General features: G+C 35.5%; 1 protein-coding gene across 7 annotated transcripts in view; it reads right to left on the reverse strand.

Annotated features, from left to right (window-relative positions):
- LOC150110256 (pyruvate dehydrogenase phosphatase regulatory subunit, mitochondrial) overlaps positions 1-21487 on the reverse strand; it is a 366839-nt gene that overhangs the window by 269447 nt on the left and 75905 nt on the right. For all 7 annotated transcript variants that reach the window (XM_090398625.1, XM_090398618.1, XM_090398634.1 and 4 more), the window contains exon 7: positions 21183-21307. In XM_090398625.1, coding sequence (XP_090254751.1) covers positions 21183-21307 — 125 coding nt within the window. The remainder of the gene's footprint in view (positions 1-21182; positions 21308-21487) is intronic.

Genomic DNA, 21487 nt, shown 5'->3' on the forward strand with positions numbered 1-21487 from the left:
AAAAAAAAAAAAAAACTCAAGTTCTTTCGATATGTGACAAGTAGAAAGTAGAATGACTATGGCAAAATGATGTTTACGAATGAAAGTGGGAGATTGGTAACTGCTGTAGTAAACAGTCGAGGTATTCAATGGGCAGTTCATCAGGGTGTTTGCATCCTCAGTGTTAAATCAGAAGCTCAAGTGTAAAGAATGAAATGAAGACTTAATGATGAGCATGGAAGAGGTATATGAGGAATTAAGTATACTAGATGTAAATAAGACAATAGGATCAGATGATATATCACGTCTTAAAGGAATGCACCAAGCAATTAGAATCATCCTTGGTCTACCTGTTTAACAAGAGTCTTGCAACAACACAAGTAAGTCCCAAAGGACTGGAAAAAAGGGAAAATTGTTCCACTTCATAAATCTGGTGATAAGGCTAAGGCAACAAATTATAGGCCAAGTTGAGGAGACAAGAGACCTTGGAGTAGTGGTGGGAAAGGATCTTAAGTTCAGAGGTCACACTGCACAAGTTGTGAAGACATCACATCAGATTATGGCAATGATGCAGAGGAATTAAACTTGTAGAAATAAAGAGGTTCTAGTTCCATTATACAAGGCCTTGAACAGGCCTCATATGGATTACTGTGCACAGATTTGGTCCATTCATTTTCATGGTGATCAGGATATATTCGAATGGATCCAGAGAAGACTAAAGTCATGAGTGGTTTTGGGGATGTCGGATATGAGGACAGATTAAGATTATGCAGATTACAAAGTCTTGTGAAAAGGAAATGAGGAGATTATTATTATTATGGGCTACTCCATGGAGTGTTTAGGACTCATCGAGGGAGGCCTTAAACATCATGGCAAGCATCATCCAACATTTGCACAGTATCTATCATACGTTGCTTTGAATGCATTCACAGTCATGGCACCCACAACAGACTCTGCTCTGGCAATCTATTCCACTCATACACCACTCTCCAAGCAAACAGACTAGTTCTAACACCCTTGCTAGCTACACTCTTTCTCAGTTTCCAAGGATAGCCCCTAGTTCTCCCGCCACAAGATGTAGTCAGAAAAATTTCCTCTGTATTAATCGTGTAAAAACCCTTCAGTAATTTGTATGTCTCAATCATATTAGCCCTTTTCTGCCTGTCAACCAATTTCAGTAACCCACAAATCTTCAACCTGTTCTTGTAAGATTCATTCCATAGACCTGTTGCCATCTTGGTCACTTGCTTCTGGATCCTCTCCACCTCTTCCTTACTGCCAAAAAACCCAGGTGATGAGATCTGTGAACAGTAGTCAAGATGGGGGGGTCTTATCAAGACTCGATAAAGAAGAATAATAACCCGCTTGTCTCTGCTCATCAAAGTATTCTTCAGTAACCAAGTAATCTGATGAGCTGCTTTAGCTATGTGCCCTCTAAACTTCAACTCCCTATCTGCCAACACTAACAAATCTCTGGTTTTGTCAATTTCCTGGAATACAGATCCAGCAATGTAGTATATAGTTGGTAATCTTTTCACCCCAAAATGCATACCTTTGCCACATTAAACTGACATCCATTCTCCTTTACCCAGGCAGCCAGTCTATCGAAATCATGCTGCAAAATTTTAACATCATCTGTATTAAAAATACAGCAGTAGTAGATGATATTTGACCAGAAATGCTCAAGTATGGAGGAATAAAAGTCTTGCAGTGGCTGCACTGCATAGTTCAGAAGGCCTGGACAGATGGATGAATTCCAGATGATTGGAGTAGAGCTCTCATAGTACCTATATATAAAAAAAAGAGAAAATAAAACTGAATGAGAGAATCACAGAGGTATTTCCCTACTGAGTGTTCCTGGTAAGATTTATGCAAGTATACTTGAGAAACGGTCGAGAAGGACTGTAAAAGGGAAGCGTGGTGAAGAACAAGATAGATTCAGGCCAGATAGAGGCTGTCAGGATCAGATTTTTGATTTATGATAAATAGTTGAGAAATCATGGGAATATAACAAAGATCTGGATTCAAGTTTTGTAGACAGCAAAAAGCATATGACAAGCTGCCAAGTGAAAAGCTATTCAAAACGCTACAGCTATATAATGTCAATGGGACATTATATCAAGCAATACTGTCTTTGAGTTGCAAGTCAGCAGTTAGAAATGAAGTAAGTACAGGAAGATGGTTTGATATTAAATCTGTGTCAGACAAGGATGTACATTATCCCCTCTGCTATTCATTATCTATATGGATCACATTATGAAGGAAAGTGGTATTAAACATGATATCAAAATTGGAGATGTTAATGTCAGCTCTTTGCTTTATGTGGACGATGTTATACTTCTAAATAAATCCGTTACAAGTCTGCAACATTCTCTGACTAAATTGAATAACTGTTGTAATAAATTTGGTATGAAAATCAGCAATAACAAGACAAAGACAATGAAAATAGGCAGAAACATTGAAAATATCAACTGCATTGTGAATGGAGAACCTGTAGAACAAGTAAAATATTTCAGCTACTTAGACACAATTTTTAGTGAAGGTGGTAAATTAAATATGGAAATAGACAACAGAATCAACAAAGCTGGTATAGTAGGAAGTCAACTGAATAAATTTATATGGAATAAGAGAGAAACTGGTCAAAACATTAAATTAGATGTATACATGACAGAGTTCAAATAAATTTTAACTTATGGATCTGAGAGCTGGGTTAGAAGTAAAACACTTGACCAAAGACAAGAACCACAGATATGAGAGTCCTGAGAAGATTAAGGGCGTGAATGGATGGCATTAATGGCAATATCATATTAAAAATGAGGATATTAGGAAAGAACTTGACATTGTTAGCATCCAGGAATGTGTTAACAGAGCTAATCTCAGGTTGTATGGTCACTTAAACAGAATCTGCCAGGTTGGCAGGAAAAAGACCCAGAGGAAGAACCAAGATATAGGTGGATTGATAAAGTAATAATTGCATTAAAAGACAGAAACATAAGATCTAATAATGTTAGTCTTGACAGATAACAGCTTGATTTGGAGGAAAATTGTTGATAGTAATTTAGTGATGAAATACATTTCAGAAAGCAGTGTTCTTCACAAAGCTTCATATTAGTGATACACAGGAAGCAAATTTTTTAACTTAATTCTTCTAAACATGTAATGTGTATGGTGCAAAAGCTGCTAAATATGAACAGCATTACAAAAAGATTTTTATGCATTCAGAATAGTGAAATCTGAGAAAAAACAATATATTTAAACTGCGCCAAGACGATATTTCGTTCAAGAAAACCAATTCTAAATACCAGCAATATTGTTAAAATGTCATCAAGATTTATAATTTTTTATTACAAACGTTTTACATACAATCTTAATATATTATACAATTTTTAATTTGAAACATAGAGATAAGTGTGTTATTTTATTCATGTCTAAACAAAAAATCTTAATATTATGGAAAATATTTACAATCATTTGTAATATTTACGTAACACCAATTCAAATTTAAAATACTGTTGTTGTGAACAAATCATTAATTAATTTAATTTCTTTTGAAGGGTTAGGAGAGTTTTGCTCTTCACACATGGTAATAATCAGTGGTGAGCTATGGAAATTTTAACAAAGGGCTTGCATCGTCGGGGAAAAAAAAAAGACCTAACTTAGCCCTTATAATACTTACCTGGTGCTGAATAATCGCTCATAAGCTTCTCCTGTAAACCACTTGAGGGTACATATCAGTAATTTGATGATGATGTATTAGCTATTGCTCTACCCAATTTTGCATTATTGACAAATGACTGAACACTTCCACTCAGATCCTTTCCTATATCATTAATGTATAAATTAAACAGTAGTGGCTCAAGAACAGAGCTGTGTGGCATGCCACTAGTCACAATCCTTCTTCTGGACTCTACTCCTGAATAAACTACTCTCTGATATCTCTCCATTAACTACCCTCTTATCCACCTAACCAACCCCATTTCCATCCTCTTATGCTGCAGTTTATTGATTAGAATTCTGTGTAATATCCTGTCCGAGACTTTTGTAAAGTCCAGCAATATTACTGTTAACCCATTACCTTTATCCAGCTCAGCTGTCACTGTATTATAAAACATGAGCAATTTACTGAGACACCTCCTACCCTTCACAAAACCATGTTGCTACCCCTCCCCCCCCAATACAGTATCCCATTTCCCTCTATCCATGCCTGTATTTTGCTGATGAGCAACTTTTCCAGTATACAATGACAATTTAAGTTGCTAAAGGGTCGCTACCAAGTTAATGTGGAAGAAATTTTTAATAGAATGGGTGAGGAATGTAGAACAAGGTAGCATACCTGGAAGCTGTATAAGGAGGATGTGAGCAGGGAAATAAGGAGTAATATCCATCATTATATTCTTCATGTCCAACTTCTAAGTCTCTCTTACTTATTTACACCCTATTCATTCTCCCTCACAAAAACAGACCTTGTGGACCTGCTCATTCACCATACCTTTCATAATGAAATTTCCATACATCGCCACTCTTGAGTCATTCATCACATGATTTTCTTTCATTGTATTCTTTTGTGCCCTTTTATTTGTATCTGTCAAATGTCTAATCTCACTGAGCATATACCTCATCTTATTTCTCATTCTGATCAAACTTATTCTTCAAATCTTGCATTCCTGTCACTCCACACTTGCTCTCTCCTTGCATTCGAGCAATTCTACTATCTGTCATTCCTACAATCATACTTTTATTCCATCATTTGTACTCTTTTTCATTCCCAAAATCTCATTGACAACTGTTTTGTCATTTGTAATCTCTTTCATTCCAGCAATCACACTTGCTTCTATTTTGTTCATTCATACTCTCATTTATTACCACAATCAAGTCCACTTCTGTTCCATCATTCATACTCTCTTCTTTTCGCAATCATATTTGCTTTTGTTCTGCGAGTCTCTTTCACAGTCAAAATCATATTTTCAACACTTATTTTCTTACTCACCCTTCTGCTTAATATTACCAACAACCTTATGCTCCTTAATGCTTTCAACACTTTGTCTAACAATCACTCTTCATTCCCTACTCTCATCTACTGGTACCTTGCAGTCCATCAAAATGTACTTTCTGCGATCCATATCCTCTCACTTTGGTTATTTAGTCTCTTCGACAAATCTTCCACATTTCCTCATTTATGCATAATGCACTCAAGACAACAAGCCATCCTTAAAAAATCTATGCATTAATCACATTTGATTTTCATGACACATGATATAATGTCCTCAATCTTCCTGCCATTTTGTTTTTATTCAATACAAGTTACAGTTATCCAAACAGAACCAGCAATCCAAAAAATTTCACAAACACTATGCAATCAGGCTAAACTACCAAAAATAAATGAAATCTTATTTAACATGCAAACAGTATCACCAATTATTATGCAAAGTAACAGTTATCTTTACCTGAGCTGTTCCACGGCACTCTACTCCATATATTCCCACAAGTTCCATAAATTCTTGATTATATGTTTAAACGTTAAAATTTTGGCCTAAATTGTTTTACAAATTTTTGCTTCAATCCTTATAACTAGCTTTTTCTCCATTAATCTTTCTTTGAATGCCTAGCAGAAATATTCTCCTAGAATTCTTTATTTGTATAAAGAATTCTAGGAAAATTACCCAGTGAAATCAATATGAAGGAAGACGAATGCCAGGACAACCAGAGAGAAGATAGAAGGATGACCTAGTGGAGTTGATAGGGAAGCCATCAACTGAGAAAGATGGAAACAAATGGAAGAGACCTATAACCATAAAAAGTGTTTACAAGAAGAAGTACATCTCCAGTTGGAATGTCTGCAATTCAATTTGTGACCAAGCCTTTTGGATTCTGCAGCATAGTTATTGTAAAACTTTTTTTTGTTATATATTTTAGCATTTCAGATCAAACATTCATTCCAGGTGACATATTTAAGATTCATGATAGCACTTTTCACCTCACATATGTATTCATGTACTCCTGATCGCATTTATGCTAAATATTTTCTACTACTTTTCTAGCATTTGTTATAATTTATCTTCAATATAAGAGAATTTTTTAATATAAGAGAACAAAGAAAAATTCAAATACAACACACTATAAGTATGTGCTGTAAACAATGGCAATCTTATCACATGCAGTTACAAGTGGACCAGGTTGTAAACTCTCACACTTTTAGGATTCCTAAAAACATTATATCATACAGTTGATAATAACTATAAGCATTATATATCACCTATAGGTATTAGAACTATATTTGCTAATGTCTATGGATGACAGAGATTCACTGATATCTATCTCTGTGTGATATTACCACTAATCTGCTTCATAGAGGACTTGAAGCATCCTGAAAAAGTACAATATCCCCTGCTTTTACAAATGGTAAAAATTTTCCATCACAATTGTATGAAATGTTTGACTACAGAAATGCATTCTGACTGCCACATTTCTGCAGATACCTATAATATAACCAACCCTCAATATCCCCAAAAAATGTTTAATCATTTAAACAGCTGATTACTCTTATATCCTCTAGATTTGTCCTTGTAATACAGAATACTTTTCCCATATTGGGGAAGGTGCTGTCAAACCTTTAAAATTCTAAACATGGTACAACAGAATAAGATTAGAATTATTAGATAGAGTTCCTATTATAAACAGATCTTCTGATGCTATTACCATATCCAACACTCTCAAACCCCTTGTCCCCCTCCATCACATGCTGTTTCAAGTAAATATCCCTTAATAACTGTATAAATTCTCTTTCCATTTTGCCATGTGCCTTTTATTTTTTCCAATCTATATCCCCATAGTTGAATTCTCCCATGATAATTGTTTGACCTGTATTCAGTCTGTTCATCTGCCAATGCATGTCACTCATCCACATTTTATTCTGGAACCCCAGGTCTATATCAGCAACCGACAATATTTTTGTCCTACTGGCCTTTATCTCACACCAAACAGTCTCAAATGAACGATTCCCTTAGATCTGCAATCCTCCTTAACTTCTATTTTTCTTGGTTGAAGTTCTTCAAATATCATAAATAATATCCCTCCTCCTGCTGTATTTCCTCTATCTTCTCTCAAAATACAATATCCATTACATTCTATCCCTGTCACTACATCATTTTCTGATGACCAGGTCTCACTGATGCTGCCCAAGTCAAGCTGACCAATGCCAAAAATTCCTCTCCTTTATTTCTAATACTTCATGTACATGCATTTTAACATCCCCTTGGGCCCACAGTTATGCTTACACAATATCATTATCTGCCCAGGATAGTTTCCCAAGTTTCAAATTTGAAAGCTGGAAAACTGTACCTAGCTTCGCAATCATTCCTGCACTCACACTTATTTGTCTCAGGGCTAAACACATGCTCGAGTGCTTTTCACTAATTTCTCTAGTTTTCGTGGTTTTGCACTTCTAAAATCTTAATACAAACCCATTCAAGTGTAGTCCATCATGTCACTCTCAAACATATACAGGTCTTTCTGTCCATCAAATTCACTCCACACACATCTATAAACTGCACACCATTCCTCCTACACAATCTTCTCATTGGCAATCCTTCTGTCCTATAATGCTAAGGCAGTGGACTCACAATATTCACTTTCTTACTCTTCATTTTTGCTTCTCACCTTTCAAATCATCACTTCTTTCTTGTGCAAACTTATGTCTTTGCTAACATCCTATATCTTCCTACCTCGGAAATATGCTTTCATCACTTTCTCATTAAGTATATCTCTTATCACTGAATCCCACACACAATACTTTCTGTTTTCTCCCAGTTTCCTACACTTTTATGTTTTTCCCATTCACTATTCCTTTCTTTCTCCCTCCTACTGCATGACATGCCAACTGTTTCTCCAGTTCATCAAGCTCATGTTTTGTCCTGTAAAAGAGTCTGCATAAATAATTAATTAAATAAATAATAAAAAATAATTAATTAAATACTTGTGACTTCTTGCCTTCTGAAATAGTTAAAAAAAACTCAAATTGTTTCCCCCACTTGAATATACAGATCACCAAAAATTCATAAATGCAATAACCCTCTCTGTCTCATAGTAATGTTACTTATTCCCCCCCCCCCCTTTTAAGTTAAGCTAAATGCTTAACCCTACTTACAGGTAATTCTTCATCTTATATTAAAAATTTCACTAATTTCAAATCTTTAATCAAATTTAGTTTTAGATAATAACATCATGGTAAGCTTTGATTTCATCTCTCTTTTTACCAATATCAAATTTAGTAAAAATTGTTCCCCCCCACCACCACATCATTGATGTTTTTTATTTTACCATTCATTCTGTCTACTTCACGTGGAACGATACCATTAATGAAGAGGGGCACAGCCATGGGCTCTCCCCACTGTAGTCAATTATTATATGGAGCATTTTGAAAAACCTGCTCTTGATATTGCTATTCTCAAACCTTCTGTCTAGCCTAAGGCACATTAATGATATGTTCTCTATTTGGTAACATGACTTACACATATCAGACTCCTTCCTCCTCCATCTCAATAGACAGCACTCTACAATCCAGTTTACTACAGAAAAAGAAAATAATAGCCTGCCTTTTCTAGACACTTTAATCACATGCCCTCCTAATGACAACCTGTTTCTGTTTTCTTCTTTTCTGTTTACAGAAAACTCGCATACACAGGTAGATAGAAACACAAACTTTCCCATCCCCCTTCCTCTCAACAATATCATGGTATCAAAACCCTTGTTAACAGAGCCCCTAATCTGTGTTCTACCCAGGCTGAACTTATTGCTGAACTCTCCTTTATTTGACAGACACCTTTTTTTGTCCAATGATTACAATGCCAAAAAGATCAACAAATTAATTGTTCCTCCCATCTTTCTCAGCATGCTGACTATAGTAATGCCATCATTGTTCCTTATATCCAGGGCACCTCAGAAAAACAGTCAGAACTCTAAAAGAGTACAATCTCTGCACTGTATTCAAATCTCACCTGAAACTGGCTTCCTTCATCCACTCTCCCAAGGATCCTCTATTTCCTCTCTAGGGTGTTTATAGAGCTTGTTCTTGCATCATAAATATTATGATGATCAAACTAGGAGATCTGCAAATTTTCCTAGAAGAACATAAAAAATACATTTGTCACCATAAGTATGGTCAGTCAGTTCAATCTGACCATGCCTTAAGATACCTTGCACAGAATCAAATGGAAGAAAACTGCTATGCTTCACAACAACAAATACAAATTTGAAAGACATTTTTTTTTGAGTCAGCAGCAGATTTAAAAAACCAACCTAATCTTAATAAATATGGTTATATTAAACTTCCCAAGATTTGGGAAACTTTAATTCTTAGTAACTGTATAAATTCCATTTCCATTTTGGCATGTGCCTTTTACTGCTTCCAATCTATATCTCCATAGTTGAATTCTCCCATGATAATTGCTTGACGTGAACTCAGTCTGTTAATCTGCCAATGCATGTCATTTTTTTGGGAATTTTCTCAGAAATAATACCTTTAATTCTTAGGTACCCAACAGCTAGGGCATTCCCTTACAGGACTTTAGGATTTCAGTCTAATCTTTTCTGTGTAATTTTCTTTGGAATTTTGCATGTGTGTTTTTACAATTTTAATGAGAAGAAATATAGGATTGATTAAATGTGTGTTTATTTCTTTATTTGTGCTGTTTTTATTCCATTAAACCTTATAATTCATAATTTACAAGCTAAAATAAATTCAGATTTTTCTCAAAAATTCAACTTCTGTTTTTTGTTTGTTTTTTGTTTTTATTTTAATTTATTTTTAAGTAGTGAACGATTACATGATTGTTTACACACCAATTACAATAATCTGGTAAATATAGAGATAAGGATACTTCAAAACTTAATTCCCAAATATTTTAACGGCTAGAGACATGATGTCACTGTCAATGTTATGACTTGTAACATTGTGTGTAAAATTATCCGTATCATATTTCAAAATCTGCTTCTGAAGTTTCAGTATAATGGATATGGTAATATTTTTATTAAAATCAGTCTCATTTTGAAATAATACATAAAGATGCAAAAGAAAAATTCTTTGGTTACATTTAAATTATGGCCATAATAAATTTATTAACATATTGCACAGAGCATACAGACAGCATGATTGGCAAAGTGGACAGCATATCACTCTCTGATCAACAAGCTGTGAGTATGAATTTCACAGTGGCAGTGGTGGTACAAAAACTAAATCTCTCAGTGGAAGAGCACTGCCAAGCTTATTGGAAGCCTGAAATAGACTCAAAATGTTACATGCTTGATCTCTAAAGTAGGGTTTCCAGATAATCTTACCATTAAATTTACAGCATTTCATAAGTGGGATTCACATTAAAAAATAATAATAAAGAATAAATAAAAACAAGATATTTAGCCTTTATTAGGTGTCATCAATATTGTTTCAATAACTCCATGGATTTCAGGAAATTATCAAAAAATATCCATACAATGTTAAATTTAAATTAATGCTACAAAATTCCTTCAGAGAATGTGTTTCATTATTAACCACTTGCAAAAGAAAACTATGCTTTGCTCCCTTGCAGACCATACCCTCCTATTCACCTTCTAGTGATGATTTCATGTTCATTCCTTATTTATCAAGTATTGAAAAATCTCTTTTCATATCTATTCTATCAAATTTTTTATCAACTGTCATATGTCATTTTTCATCTATTTACTAAACTCTGCAACCAAAGTCTCAATCTATTCTCAGAATAGCACCGAATAGTCCTGACAATTATTTTGGTTACCTGTTTCTCTTTCTGTTCAATGATATAAAATAATCTAAATACTACAGCTACTCTGACATCTTCATATTCCGACCTTTCTGCCAGAAATATACCATAGTTGAAATTTATAGCATACAGGTATGTGAATGAAATGTTTCGTTAGCAGCTATGGATGAAAATTTTCTTTTACTTAACAAGTTTAGTTGTTTGTGTACTGAATTTGAGATTCAGAATATATTTTCTATGAGAGAAGAATGCTAGATGCAAGATCAGAGAATAACAGTGAACAGAGTTTATTCTACCACACTTTTTTATTAAACAGTATTAATAAGACTGCTGTACAATATAATTTAATAGTATTAAACATGACACATATCAATAAATAACTGAAAAGTTAATTTAAAAAAAAACTGAGATGACATGACACTAGATGATTTTCATTACCCAATGCCAGAGCTGTTTAGTGCATGAAAGGTTCAATCAGTATCAATGATGCTTGGCCGAAAGGTGATGGGTTGGAATCCCATCTAGAATGTGAAGAAGCTTTATAAGGAATGAAAAGGAATATTCAACTAAAAGTAAGTTAGCTAGTCTCATACAGAGGTGGAAGAGCTTTTCCTCCTCCCGGAAATTTGGGTTTTTCATTCTTAAAACAAGCAAATTGGCAAAAAAAAAAAAGACAAACAATTAACAGACATAATGCACTGGCCTCGTAGCCTTAGTTCCTTTGATCATAAATCCAATGAAAAACAAAACGAGGATTATTAGGTACTAGGATGGAGAAAAACCACTTTATTAAAAAAAAGACTACTTCAGAAATGAAATGCTCTTCCAGGAAATATTATTATCAACAGACCCCCCAAGAAGTCAAGAAACTCATTGTGGGAGGCCCCATTCACCCATGCAAACCTCATCATACCTCAAATTAAATGCATTCACTGTCCCTGCACTATCCACTAGGCTCTGAAATTTGCATTCTCTCAATTTGTCCTCAAATTCCACATTCCAGAGACCAATTTAGTTAATCGTCTCTGAACCCTTTCCAACATCTCATCATCCTTTTCAAAATCTGGCAACCAAATCTGTGCACAGTAATCCATATACAGCCTGATCGTCTTATACATAATCCATATACACAATACAGCCTGCCCATAATCCACTGGGTTATCCTCACAATTTTAGCAAAATATCCATGAAAGTCAAAGTCCCTATAAACCAATCCCCCAGATCGTTCATTTCCTCACCTTCTCTAAGATATCCCCACCAATGATATACTCTGCATCCCACTTTGCTTCCTGAATTTTAAAACCTCACACTTTGCTACATTAAACTGACATCCCCACACACTTGCCTATTCAAGCAGTTTATTTAGGTCTTCTTGAAAAGCTATCTATTTCTCACAACTCTCCAACACTTTGCATCATCTGCAAACAACTGTATGTATCACCATTTAAGCCCTTTCCAATGTCATTTACATAAAAATTAACCCCCCCCCCATACACAATATGTTGATACCAATCAGACAGCTAACCTCCAATGCAATTCTAATCCAGATTTTCTCAACCTTTCTAAGCCCAAGGACCAGTAAAATACCTAAAACAATTCTACAGACCACTAAGTTATGTAATTTTTTTAAATGTATGTGGGGATTAGCAACATTTACATATAAATATTACATTTACATATTACATATACAATATTTTACATATGCATAAACATTTACAAATACATGTGGAAACATAATTAAGTTGGAAGTAAACAATTAAAAGTGTATCATCACTGAACAGTTTTAATTTTTATTAAACAAATAAAGGTATCAGTTTCCGATTTGCTGTGGGCAAATGAAGGGTATGTTAGCGCCGTCTCGATGAAATCCCCCATTCATCTGCCCACACTCATTAAGCTCACCTCACAACAACATTTTTAGCACCGTTAGTACCATGGGTAAATGAATAGGGAATGTCAACTCAATCCTGCCAAAGTCTTCATTCATCTGCCCACAACGTTTATCTTTAATCCCCATTCTAAGCAACCCAAAGCAACTTTCATATTTAATATGTCATCCCCATTCATCTACCCATTCTCCTGAAGCCCCACAACAACAACTTTTATCTTCCGCACTCTCTGATTCAACCTGCGACACGTAAACTGTTCCATTCGCTAAGTGCGTTGTAAGATGAGGGAAAAGGTTGTTCTTATCTTACTCCATTCATCATAATACTGAATACGAATTTGACATCCATGGATTCCATCATGGATGACATCCTTTGTCCAGTCCAAACCATCCCCCTGAATATACCCAAAAATTTCACTCAGAACATCCCAAAGCCATTAATTCCCCCCCCCACACACACACACTGATACAAATCACCTTATTTCCCTGAGGAGTTTTCCATGACCAGCAAAAATAAATTTAAGACATCCTGTTATGTGAGGTCATTCCCAATATCTATAAACAGTCCAACCCATGATGTTGTCGCAAAGTGCCAAATGTTGTCGCAAAGTCGCAAAGTGCCATCTGCATATCGGACTCATTTTCCCACCAGCGACCGTATGCCATATATACCATACGCATGTGATTTGTACTAACTGCGTTATGATGGTAGTTTTAATTATATCCATCCTTTTTTATACAGAGGCACAACAGTGGTCATCATAAATCTGGCAGATTCATTAATCGTGTGGTGGTTTTATTTATATCCATCCTGTCTGTTGCTTGTATTCATTATGTTGTAATGTGTGTTTCTGTACAATCCATGACCGTATGGATGTTGTTGTCTGCATGTGTAGGATTTGGTGTGCTCGGATGCATATTCCCCGCAAGTGACCAAACGAGATAAGGAACTTCGCTAAACGGGACGAGGGCAGTTATGTTCCTCACCAGCAGAGCTGAGCCTCACCATGATGTCACTTTGCATAACTTTCGTTTCATCCCTGATTTTGTCCGATTTTGGAAATGGATTAATTCCAAACCCAGTAACGAGAATAAACGGATACGGTAGTCTGAATAAATAATATGATATAATTATGTTACTACATACTTTTAATGAGATGGTTCAGCCTTCTAGGGGCCTTTGCAGAGTTGCTGGATATCTGGCTCAATATTGGTCAATTTCAGTCAAAGATCGGCACACACTAAGACGATTTCTGTATTTTGTTTTTATTTGAAGGAGTGATGAAAATCCTTTCTCACAAAGATAGGTAGTAGAAAGTTGCATGATGATTTTCAGTGCTTCTTCAGATAATTTGGAAAATTCACTTCTCACTGAAGGCGAGATCGAGAAGCAAGCCAAACCAAGATCACAGAATTGCATTTTAAGCCCACTGTCATTTGAAATCTCAATTAACTGTTCTCTTTTCGATAACGAAAGGCCGTTCTCATGACTGTAAGCCTGAAATAGGTCTCAAACCCACAGAAATTTCTTATAAAAGTTATTCGGAACATATGTTTCAAAATTCTGTTTCAGAGTGTTGAGGTGGTCACAAACCCTTTCCAGAAACTCAGAACCAACAAAAAGATCATTTTCCACTAAAAAGGATTCCAATGTTGGAAAAGGTGCAAATTATCTGTCTGTTACATAACTAATGCACGACACCAGTTTTTTTTTTCCTTGAATACCTTTATTTTGTCGTAGGCATCAAGAACAGTTAAAGAATTTCCCTGAAGGGAGAGATTTAATTCATTTAATTTTGAAAAAAATGTCTGAAAGATAGGATAGTGTGGATAACCATGCTTTGTCAACAAGGAGTGATACGAAAATAGAATTATGTTCATTTTCAAACAATAAAACTTCATGCCATAACTGAAATAAGCTTGTTTGTACTTTGCCCCTGGAAATCCAATGAATTTCAGAATGAAGCAAAAGTTGTACATATTCACTGTCCGTTTCATCTCAGAATACTGAAAATAACCTGTTATTTAGAGGTCGAGTTTTAAAGACCAGTATCATTTAGCATTTCCAAAGGTATAGTGAGCGTTGGTTGAACGAGGAGAACCTTCAGTAATAAAAATAAATAAACAACATGCAATTGGTTGAAATGTGGAAAACACATGTTCACTTCGAATCTGACAAAACAGCAAGGGAAGGCAGAAGTAATAAAACTATATTGTTGTTCACTTCACCCCTCTTATTATTTGTCATCATTCTGCTGCTACAAATTATTGTAGTGCCAGAATGATGGGTAATAAAAGAGGGATGAAGTGAACAACAATATAATTTTATTGCTTCCACCTTTGTTTCTGATGCTATTTGTTGTTTTTTTTAAGTCTCCATTTGATTTCAATAATTTTTACTTACTTATTCAATTTTAATTTGTTTTGTTTGGATAATTAAAAAAATATATATTTAATTAATTTAAGTCTGCTTGCAGACCACCTGTCCCATCGTCGCAGACCACAGGTTGAGAAACACTGCACTAGTCTATTATCCAAATCCCATCTGATCCAATTTATCTACTAGTTTGTGATGAGGCAATCTATTGAAAGTCTTTACAAAATTTAAACATACTGCTATATATGAATCCCCTTGTCCAATGTATTTGTCACCTTGTTATAACAAGTAAGCAGATTGCTAAAATACAATCTTTCTTTAGCAAACCCATGCTGTCCATTAAAGAGAATTGTACCGTTGTCAAAAAAGTTCTTATTCCTTGTCCTCACTACCTTCTGCTCCTTTGGAACCTGGGCAAATTTAAGACTAATGTTAAAAATGCATGAAAAAGCTGTTGTTAACTCCCTGGAACAGTCTCTCAAGATGAACAGTGATATACCATCAAGTCCAATGGCCTTGTTGACATCATTTTACTCAATTTCTCCAGTATATGAGGAATTCAGTAAATTCACCACTGCCCTCAAGTTCTACATTATGTTACAAATACAAAGATGGAATAGTTTAATGAACTGCTCATTAAACTCCTCTACTATATCCTCCTCAGTGTTTATCATTCTCCCATTATCACTGACGAACATCATCCTCCCATAATCATTCTTCCTTCTCCTAGACACACATCGAAAAAACTCCCTAGGATATCATTCAGCATAATTTGCTAACTTGTTAGAAGTTTTTTTTTTCTTTTTTCACTTGGTCAGACTATAAATTATATATTTAGTTTAATCCTTTATCCAAGTGTAAGCAAACAAAGTTTGCACCTGAAGTATCTTCAGGACGGAGCAACTCGTGGCAAAGGTGGACTGAGTTCTCATCACTTTCCTTAGTATCCCATAATGCAAACATCTCCTTGCAGACATGTATAATGCTATGCATTATGGGAAGGGTCACTACCCAGACCGGTTTCGACCTTTATCGAGGTCTCTTCAACGGGAGCCAGACCTAGAGGTGATACCAAAATTGAAGCAATGCAGCAAAGCAAAGATACTTCAGGTGCACAAACTTTGTTTGTTTACGCTTGGATAAAGGATTAAACTAAATTTATAGTCTAGCCAAGTGAAAAAAAAAACTTCCAACATCTTTCTCTAATCCAGAGTAATTTAATAATAAGGTGTGACACCTTTCGGCAACTGGCATATGGAAATATGACTTCTGCATTGCTTCAACTTTTTTATCACACCTTTGGGTCTGGCTCCCACTCAAGAGACCTCAATAAAAGTCGAAACCAGTCTGGGTAGTGACCCTTCCCATAATGCATAGCATTATACATGTCATGTCTGCAAGGAGATGTGCTTTGCAATATGGGATACTAAGGAAAGTGATGAGAACTCAGTCCATCTTTGCCACGAGTTTCCCGTCCTGAAGATGCTTCAGGGGCAAACTATGTTTGCTTACACTTGGATAAAGGATCATCATCATCAAATTCCTGATATATACCCTCAAGGGGTGTATACAGGATATGATAGTACTACATGAAAAATTTACATCATTACTAACTTCCTATCTACAATTTTCCTCCAAATCAGTCTGTTAAATGTGAAGACTCCAATATTATCAGGTCTTATATTTCTACCTTCTAAGGCACTTTTTTACTGTATCAATCCACCTATTATCTTGGTCTTCCTCTGGGTCTTTTTCCTGCCAACCAGGCAGAAAACACTTGTTTTGCAAATCTTTCCTCTCCCATTCTGCTTAAGTGACCATATCACCTGAGATTAGCTCTGCTAATGTATACTTGGATGCTGACAATATCAAGTTCTTTCCTAATATCCTCGTTTTCCTCAAAGGGGGGGGGGGTGCTTAATGGTCAAAGCTATATAACTGAGAGGAGACCTCCACATAGTCTTCAAAGGAATGCGGAGAACCAAACAGGGCTTCTGATCTAATGTCCAATCTTCACATTCTCATGGTGCACCCTGTTAGGTATCTACCTGGATACTGAACGGATGCAGATGGGCTGGCAATTTGGGATTTAGCCACCAAATTGTATCCTTATTGGCTTAAACCAAAATTTCAAATGTGGTACAACATAGATAAAGAATTAAACTAAATATATAATTTAGAATTGCTAACAGCTGCTCAAACTGTACATTTGCATCCTTACTAAGTGAATCACCTTCCTTGCTTGCTTGCTTTTTGTTCTCTCTCTGTATAACTGATTATCACCACTCATCTGTTTAGCCTCCAAAATGCCTTTTGGAGGCTAGACAGTGCAAAATATTTTACAAAACGTGCAAAATATTTTGCACATATTTCACACCGATCTTATTTAATCTCCTAATCATTAGAATATACTCAGTCATTGCCTCTGCCAGATAATTGCTGAGTAGACACCAAGCTGCACTGACTTCTTTCCCATGCAATTCCTCATTCCATGATATCACTGCAAGCTGCCTCCTGAGTTTACCATAATCACACACCTTATAGTTCCACACATAACCCTTTCTCACAAGTCCTGATAAGGCTGGCCACCACCACCCAAGTGATCACTTCATGGTCACTTTCACCAACAGGAGGAGGATGTGAAACTTCATTTAGAACTTCTGATAATTCAAATCCATAACCCTGAATCCACATGTGGTCTCTGTTACATACTACTTTAGTTATCCCTTAAAAACTTAAGAAATTCAAACTCATTGGTTCCTGATGCTGTCTCTTCATTACCATAATTGAAATTACTCATAATGATCAGCCTTTTCTTATTAGCCAGACCAACTTGTCTAAACATTTCTTTCTCACTGCCTTCCACATTACCAGATCTATAACAGTACCCTACTAAACATTTCATCCTGTCCACTTCCACGTCACGCCATACTGCTTCAAAACCACTGTCAGTATTTGCTCCTTACATCTCCTCCCTAGATGGGCACCACTCCTCTGCCATAATCAATAACACTCCTCCCTTTTTGTTATGTCTGTCTTCACAGAAGATTCCACCTCTATTTCTGTCAGAATGTCATCGTCGTTCAACCATGTCTCACTTATACCAATAATTTTAGGGTGCATAAAATCTATCAATGCTACAAATTCATTCCCCTTGTTTCAAATACATCTAGCATTTGCAATCATACTAGCTCATTTCTGTTTCTATAACAAGTCCCACTGACCCAACTTCTCGGTCATGACTCCGCTACACTCTTTCCTATATATCATTACTAATATTACACACCCTTCCTAGACCTAAACATCATTCTCACATCCTTGACTGTCTTAATCCTGTCTTGCACACTCATACATCTACACCTGAAACCATCATCCACTGTTTTCATACAATGTCCCCCCCTGTCAACGCTGACCTCCAATGTTTCCCTGTCCACTTGTGCCACTCACCTCTCCATTCACAAACTTGCCTATATTACATTTTTGAAAATTATGGAGACGACTACGTGTTTGAATAAAAACTTTAGTTTAATATAACTAAAATCTACATTCGACGTTTAGATTTTAGTATAATTTTAGTTATATTAAACTAAAGTTTTTATTCAAACACAGTAGTTGTCTCCATAATTTTCAAAAATGTATTCGGATCACCGTGTAAGCTTAAAAGAAAGGATTGCCTATATTACTCCCTGCAATTCAGCAACAACACCTCTTGCTCCCAAGGTTAAAGTTTTACATTCACTTCATTCTCTCTTGCAGTAACAGTTTCTCCAAATGACTCACACAAAATCCATTTATATGTAGCTCACCTCTTTTATACAGCTCTATCTGCTCCTGAAACTCATTTCCCACACATTCACACACAATATTGCTAGCATACTATTCATAATCTTCTCACCTTCTCAACTCTTCAGTACCATACCTAGGCAATAACTGACTACCTTACACGTCACATTGTTATCTTTCACTCTTCTTAACAGGTAAAAATCAGTATATATTCTATAGAATACTGCTAATTTAAAGATAACTGATTGTAAAGCCTGCCAAATGTTTGAGAGATTATTATCATCTGGAAGGGGGGGGGGGCATAGTCGGGACATTAGGACAATAGCTTGAAATTTCATGCTCATATTTAATAGGCATACAGAGTAGAATTAAAAATTCTATGCTCTGTGCCTCCACAATTACTGTAAATGCCCTAACCTCAAGAATGCTTCAATTGCTATAGACAAAAGAATAGCAATGATATATTTTCTTTACCTATTGTGATAAGCCATAAAATATTCATTGTAAAAGAATATCAATATTATATTATATTACTATGGCATGATATTCCTTGTGTTTAAATTAACAAGGTTGTAGACATATACAAGTTCAGAAACTTTTATGGGGCCCCCCCCATAAAAGTTTCTGAACTTTGGGGGGGATGACAACTAAAAGACAATCATCATCATCATCATCATCAAATTCCTGCCATGTACCCTCAAGGGGTGTACAGGATATGACAGTACTACATGAAAAAATTATATCATTACTAACTTCCTATCTACAATTTTCCTCCAAATCAGTCTGTTACTTGTCAAGACTCCAACATTATCAGATCTTATATTTCTATCGTCTAAGGCACTTTGTACCGTATCAATCCACCTATATCTTGGTCTTCCTCTGGGTCGTTTTCCTGCCAACCTGGCAGAGAACACTTGTTTTGCTAATCTTTCCTCTCTCATTCTATTTAAGTGACCATACCACCTGAGATTAGCTCTGCTAACACATTCCTGGATGCTGACAATGTCAAGTTCTTTCCTAATATCCTCATTTTTAATACGATATTGCCATTGATACCATCTGTTCATGCCTCTAATCTTTCTCAGGACTCTCATATCTGCGGTCTCTAGTCTTTGCTCAAGTGTTTTACTTCTGACCCAGCTCTCAGATCCATAAGTTAAAACTGGTTTGAACACTGTCTTGTATACAGCTAATTTAGTGTTCCGACTAATTTCTCTCTTATTCCATATGAATTTATTCAATTGACTTCCCACCATACCAGCTTTGCTGATTCTGTTGTCTATTTCTATATTTAATTTACCATCTTCAGTATAAATCGTGCCTAAGTAGCTGAAATGTTTTACTTGTTCTATAGGTTCTCCATTCACAACACAGTCGACATTTTCAATGATTCTGCCTATTTTCATTGTCTTTGTCTTTTTATTGCTGACCTTCATACCATATCTATTACAACAGCTATTCAATTTAGTCAGAGAATCTTGCAGACTTGTAGCGGATTTATTTAGAAGTATAACATCGTCCGCATAAAGCAAAGAGCTGACATTAACATCTCCAATTTTGATATCAGGTTTAATACCACTTTCCTTCATAATGTGATCCATATAAATAATGAATAACAGAGGGGATAATGTACATCCTTGTCTCACACCAGATTTAACATTAAACCATCTTCCTGTACTTCCTTCAATTCTAACTGTTGACTTACAACTCAAATAAAGACTAAGTATTGCTTGATATAATGCCGCATTGACACCATATAACTGCAGCGTATTGAATAGCTTCTCTCTTGGCACCTTGTCATATGCCTTTTCCAAATCGACAAAACTTAAATACAGATCTTTGTTATATTCCCATGCTTTCTCGACTATTTGTCGTAAAGTGAAGATCTGATCCTGACAGCCTCTATTTGGCCTGAATCCAGCTTGTTCTTCACCAAGCTTTTCTTCCACAATTCTTCTCAACCTTTTCTCAAGTATACTTGCATAGATCTTGCCAGGAACACTCAGTAGGGAAATACCTCTGTAATTCTCACATTCAGTTTTATTTCCCTTTTTATATATGGGTACTATGAGAGCTCTTCTCCAATCATCGGGAATTCGTCCCTCTGTCCAGGCTTTCTGAACTATGCAGTGCAGCCACTGTAAGACTCTTATACCACCATACTTCAGCATTTCTGGTCGAATATCATCTACTCCTGCTGCCTTTCCACATTTCAAGCCTTTGATGGCTAAAAGACAATGTTGATTAAAGAAAAATTGCTTAAGAAAAAAGAATGCTTCTAAAAGCTTAATGTACTCCATATTGAAACTGCTTTTGTTTACCTTCCTGCAGTTATTATTTGTAAGTATTTAAATTTCTATGTAGTTTAATAAAAGTTACTCACAAATCCTCCACAATTGATGAAATATTCACAGTTGATACTTCCTTTATTTGTTTCCACTCCTTTTATTCTATGTCTCTCATCAGTAAAAATCCTTTGTAATGTGCAACCTTCAATAATTTTCACACCTAGAAAATAACAGAAATGATGATGGACTTCTTTCATGAAATCAGTTTATAATTTTATAATGATAACAATGTAATAATTTTTAATTACTGAAACAAAAAGAAGCCACTAATTCAAAAATATCTTGTAAGCTTTAAACTATTATAAAAGTAAAAAAGATTCCACATGTCTAGTTGAAAAGT

This window comes from Typopeltis vanoorti, chromosome 1 (assembly GCF_054136105.1).
Source record: "Typopeltis vanoorti isolate ZY-2024b chromosome 1, IOZ_Tvanoo_1.0, whole genome shotgun sequence".
NCBI classification, from domain to species: Eukaryota; Metazoa; Arthropoda; class Arachnida; order Uropygi; family Thelyphonidae; genus Typopeltis; species Typopeltis vanoorti.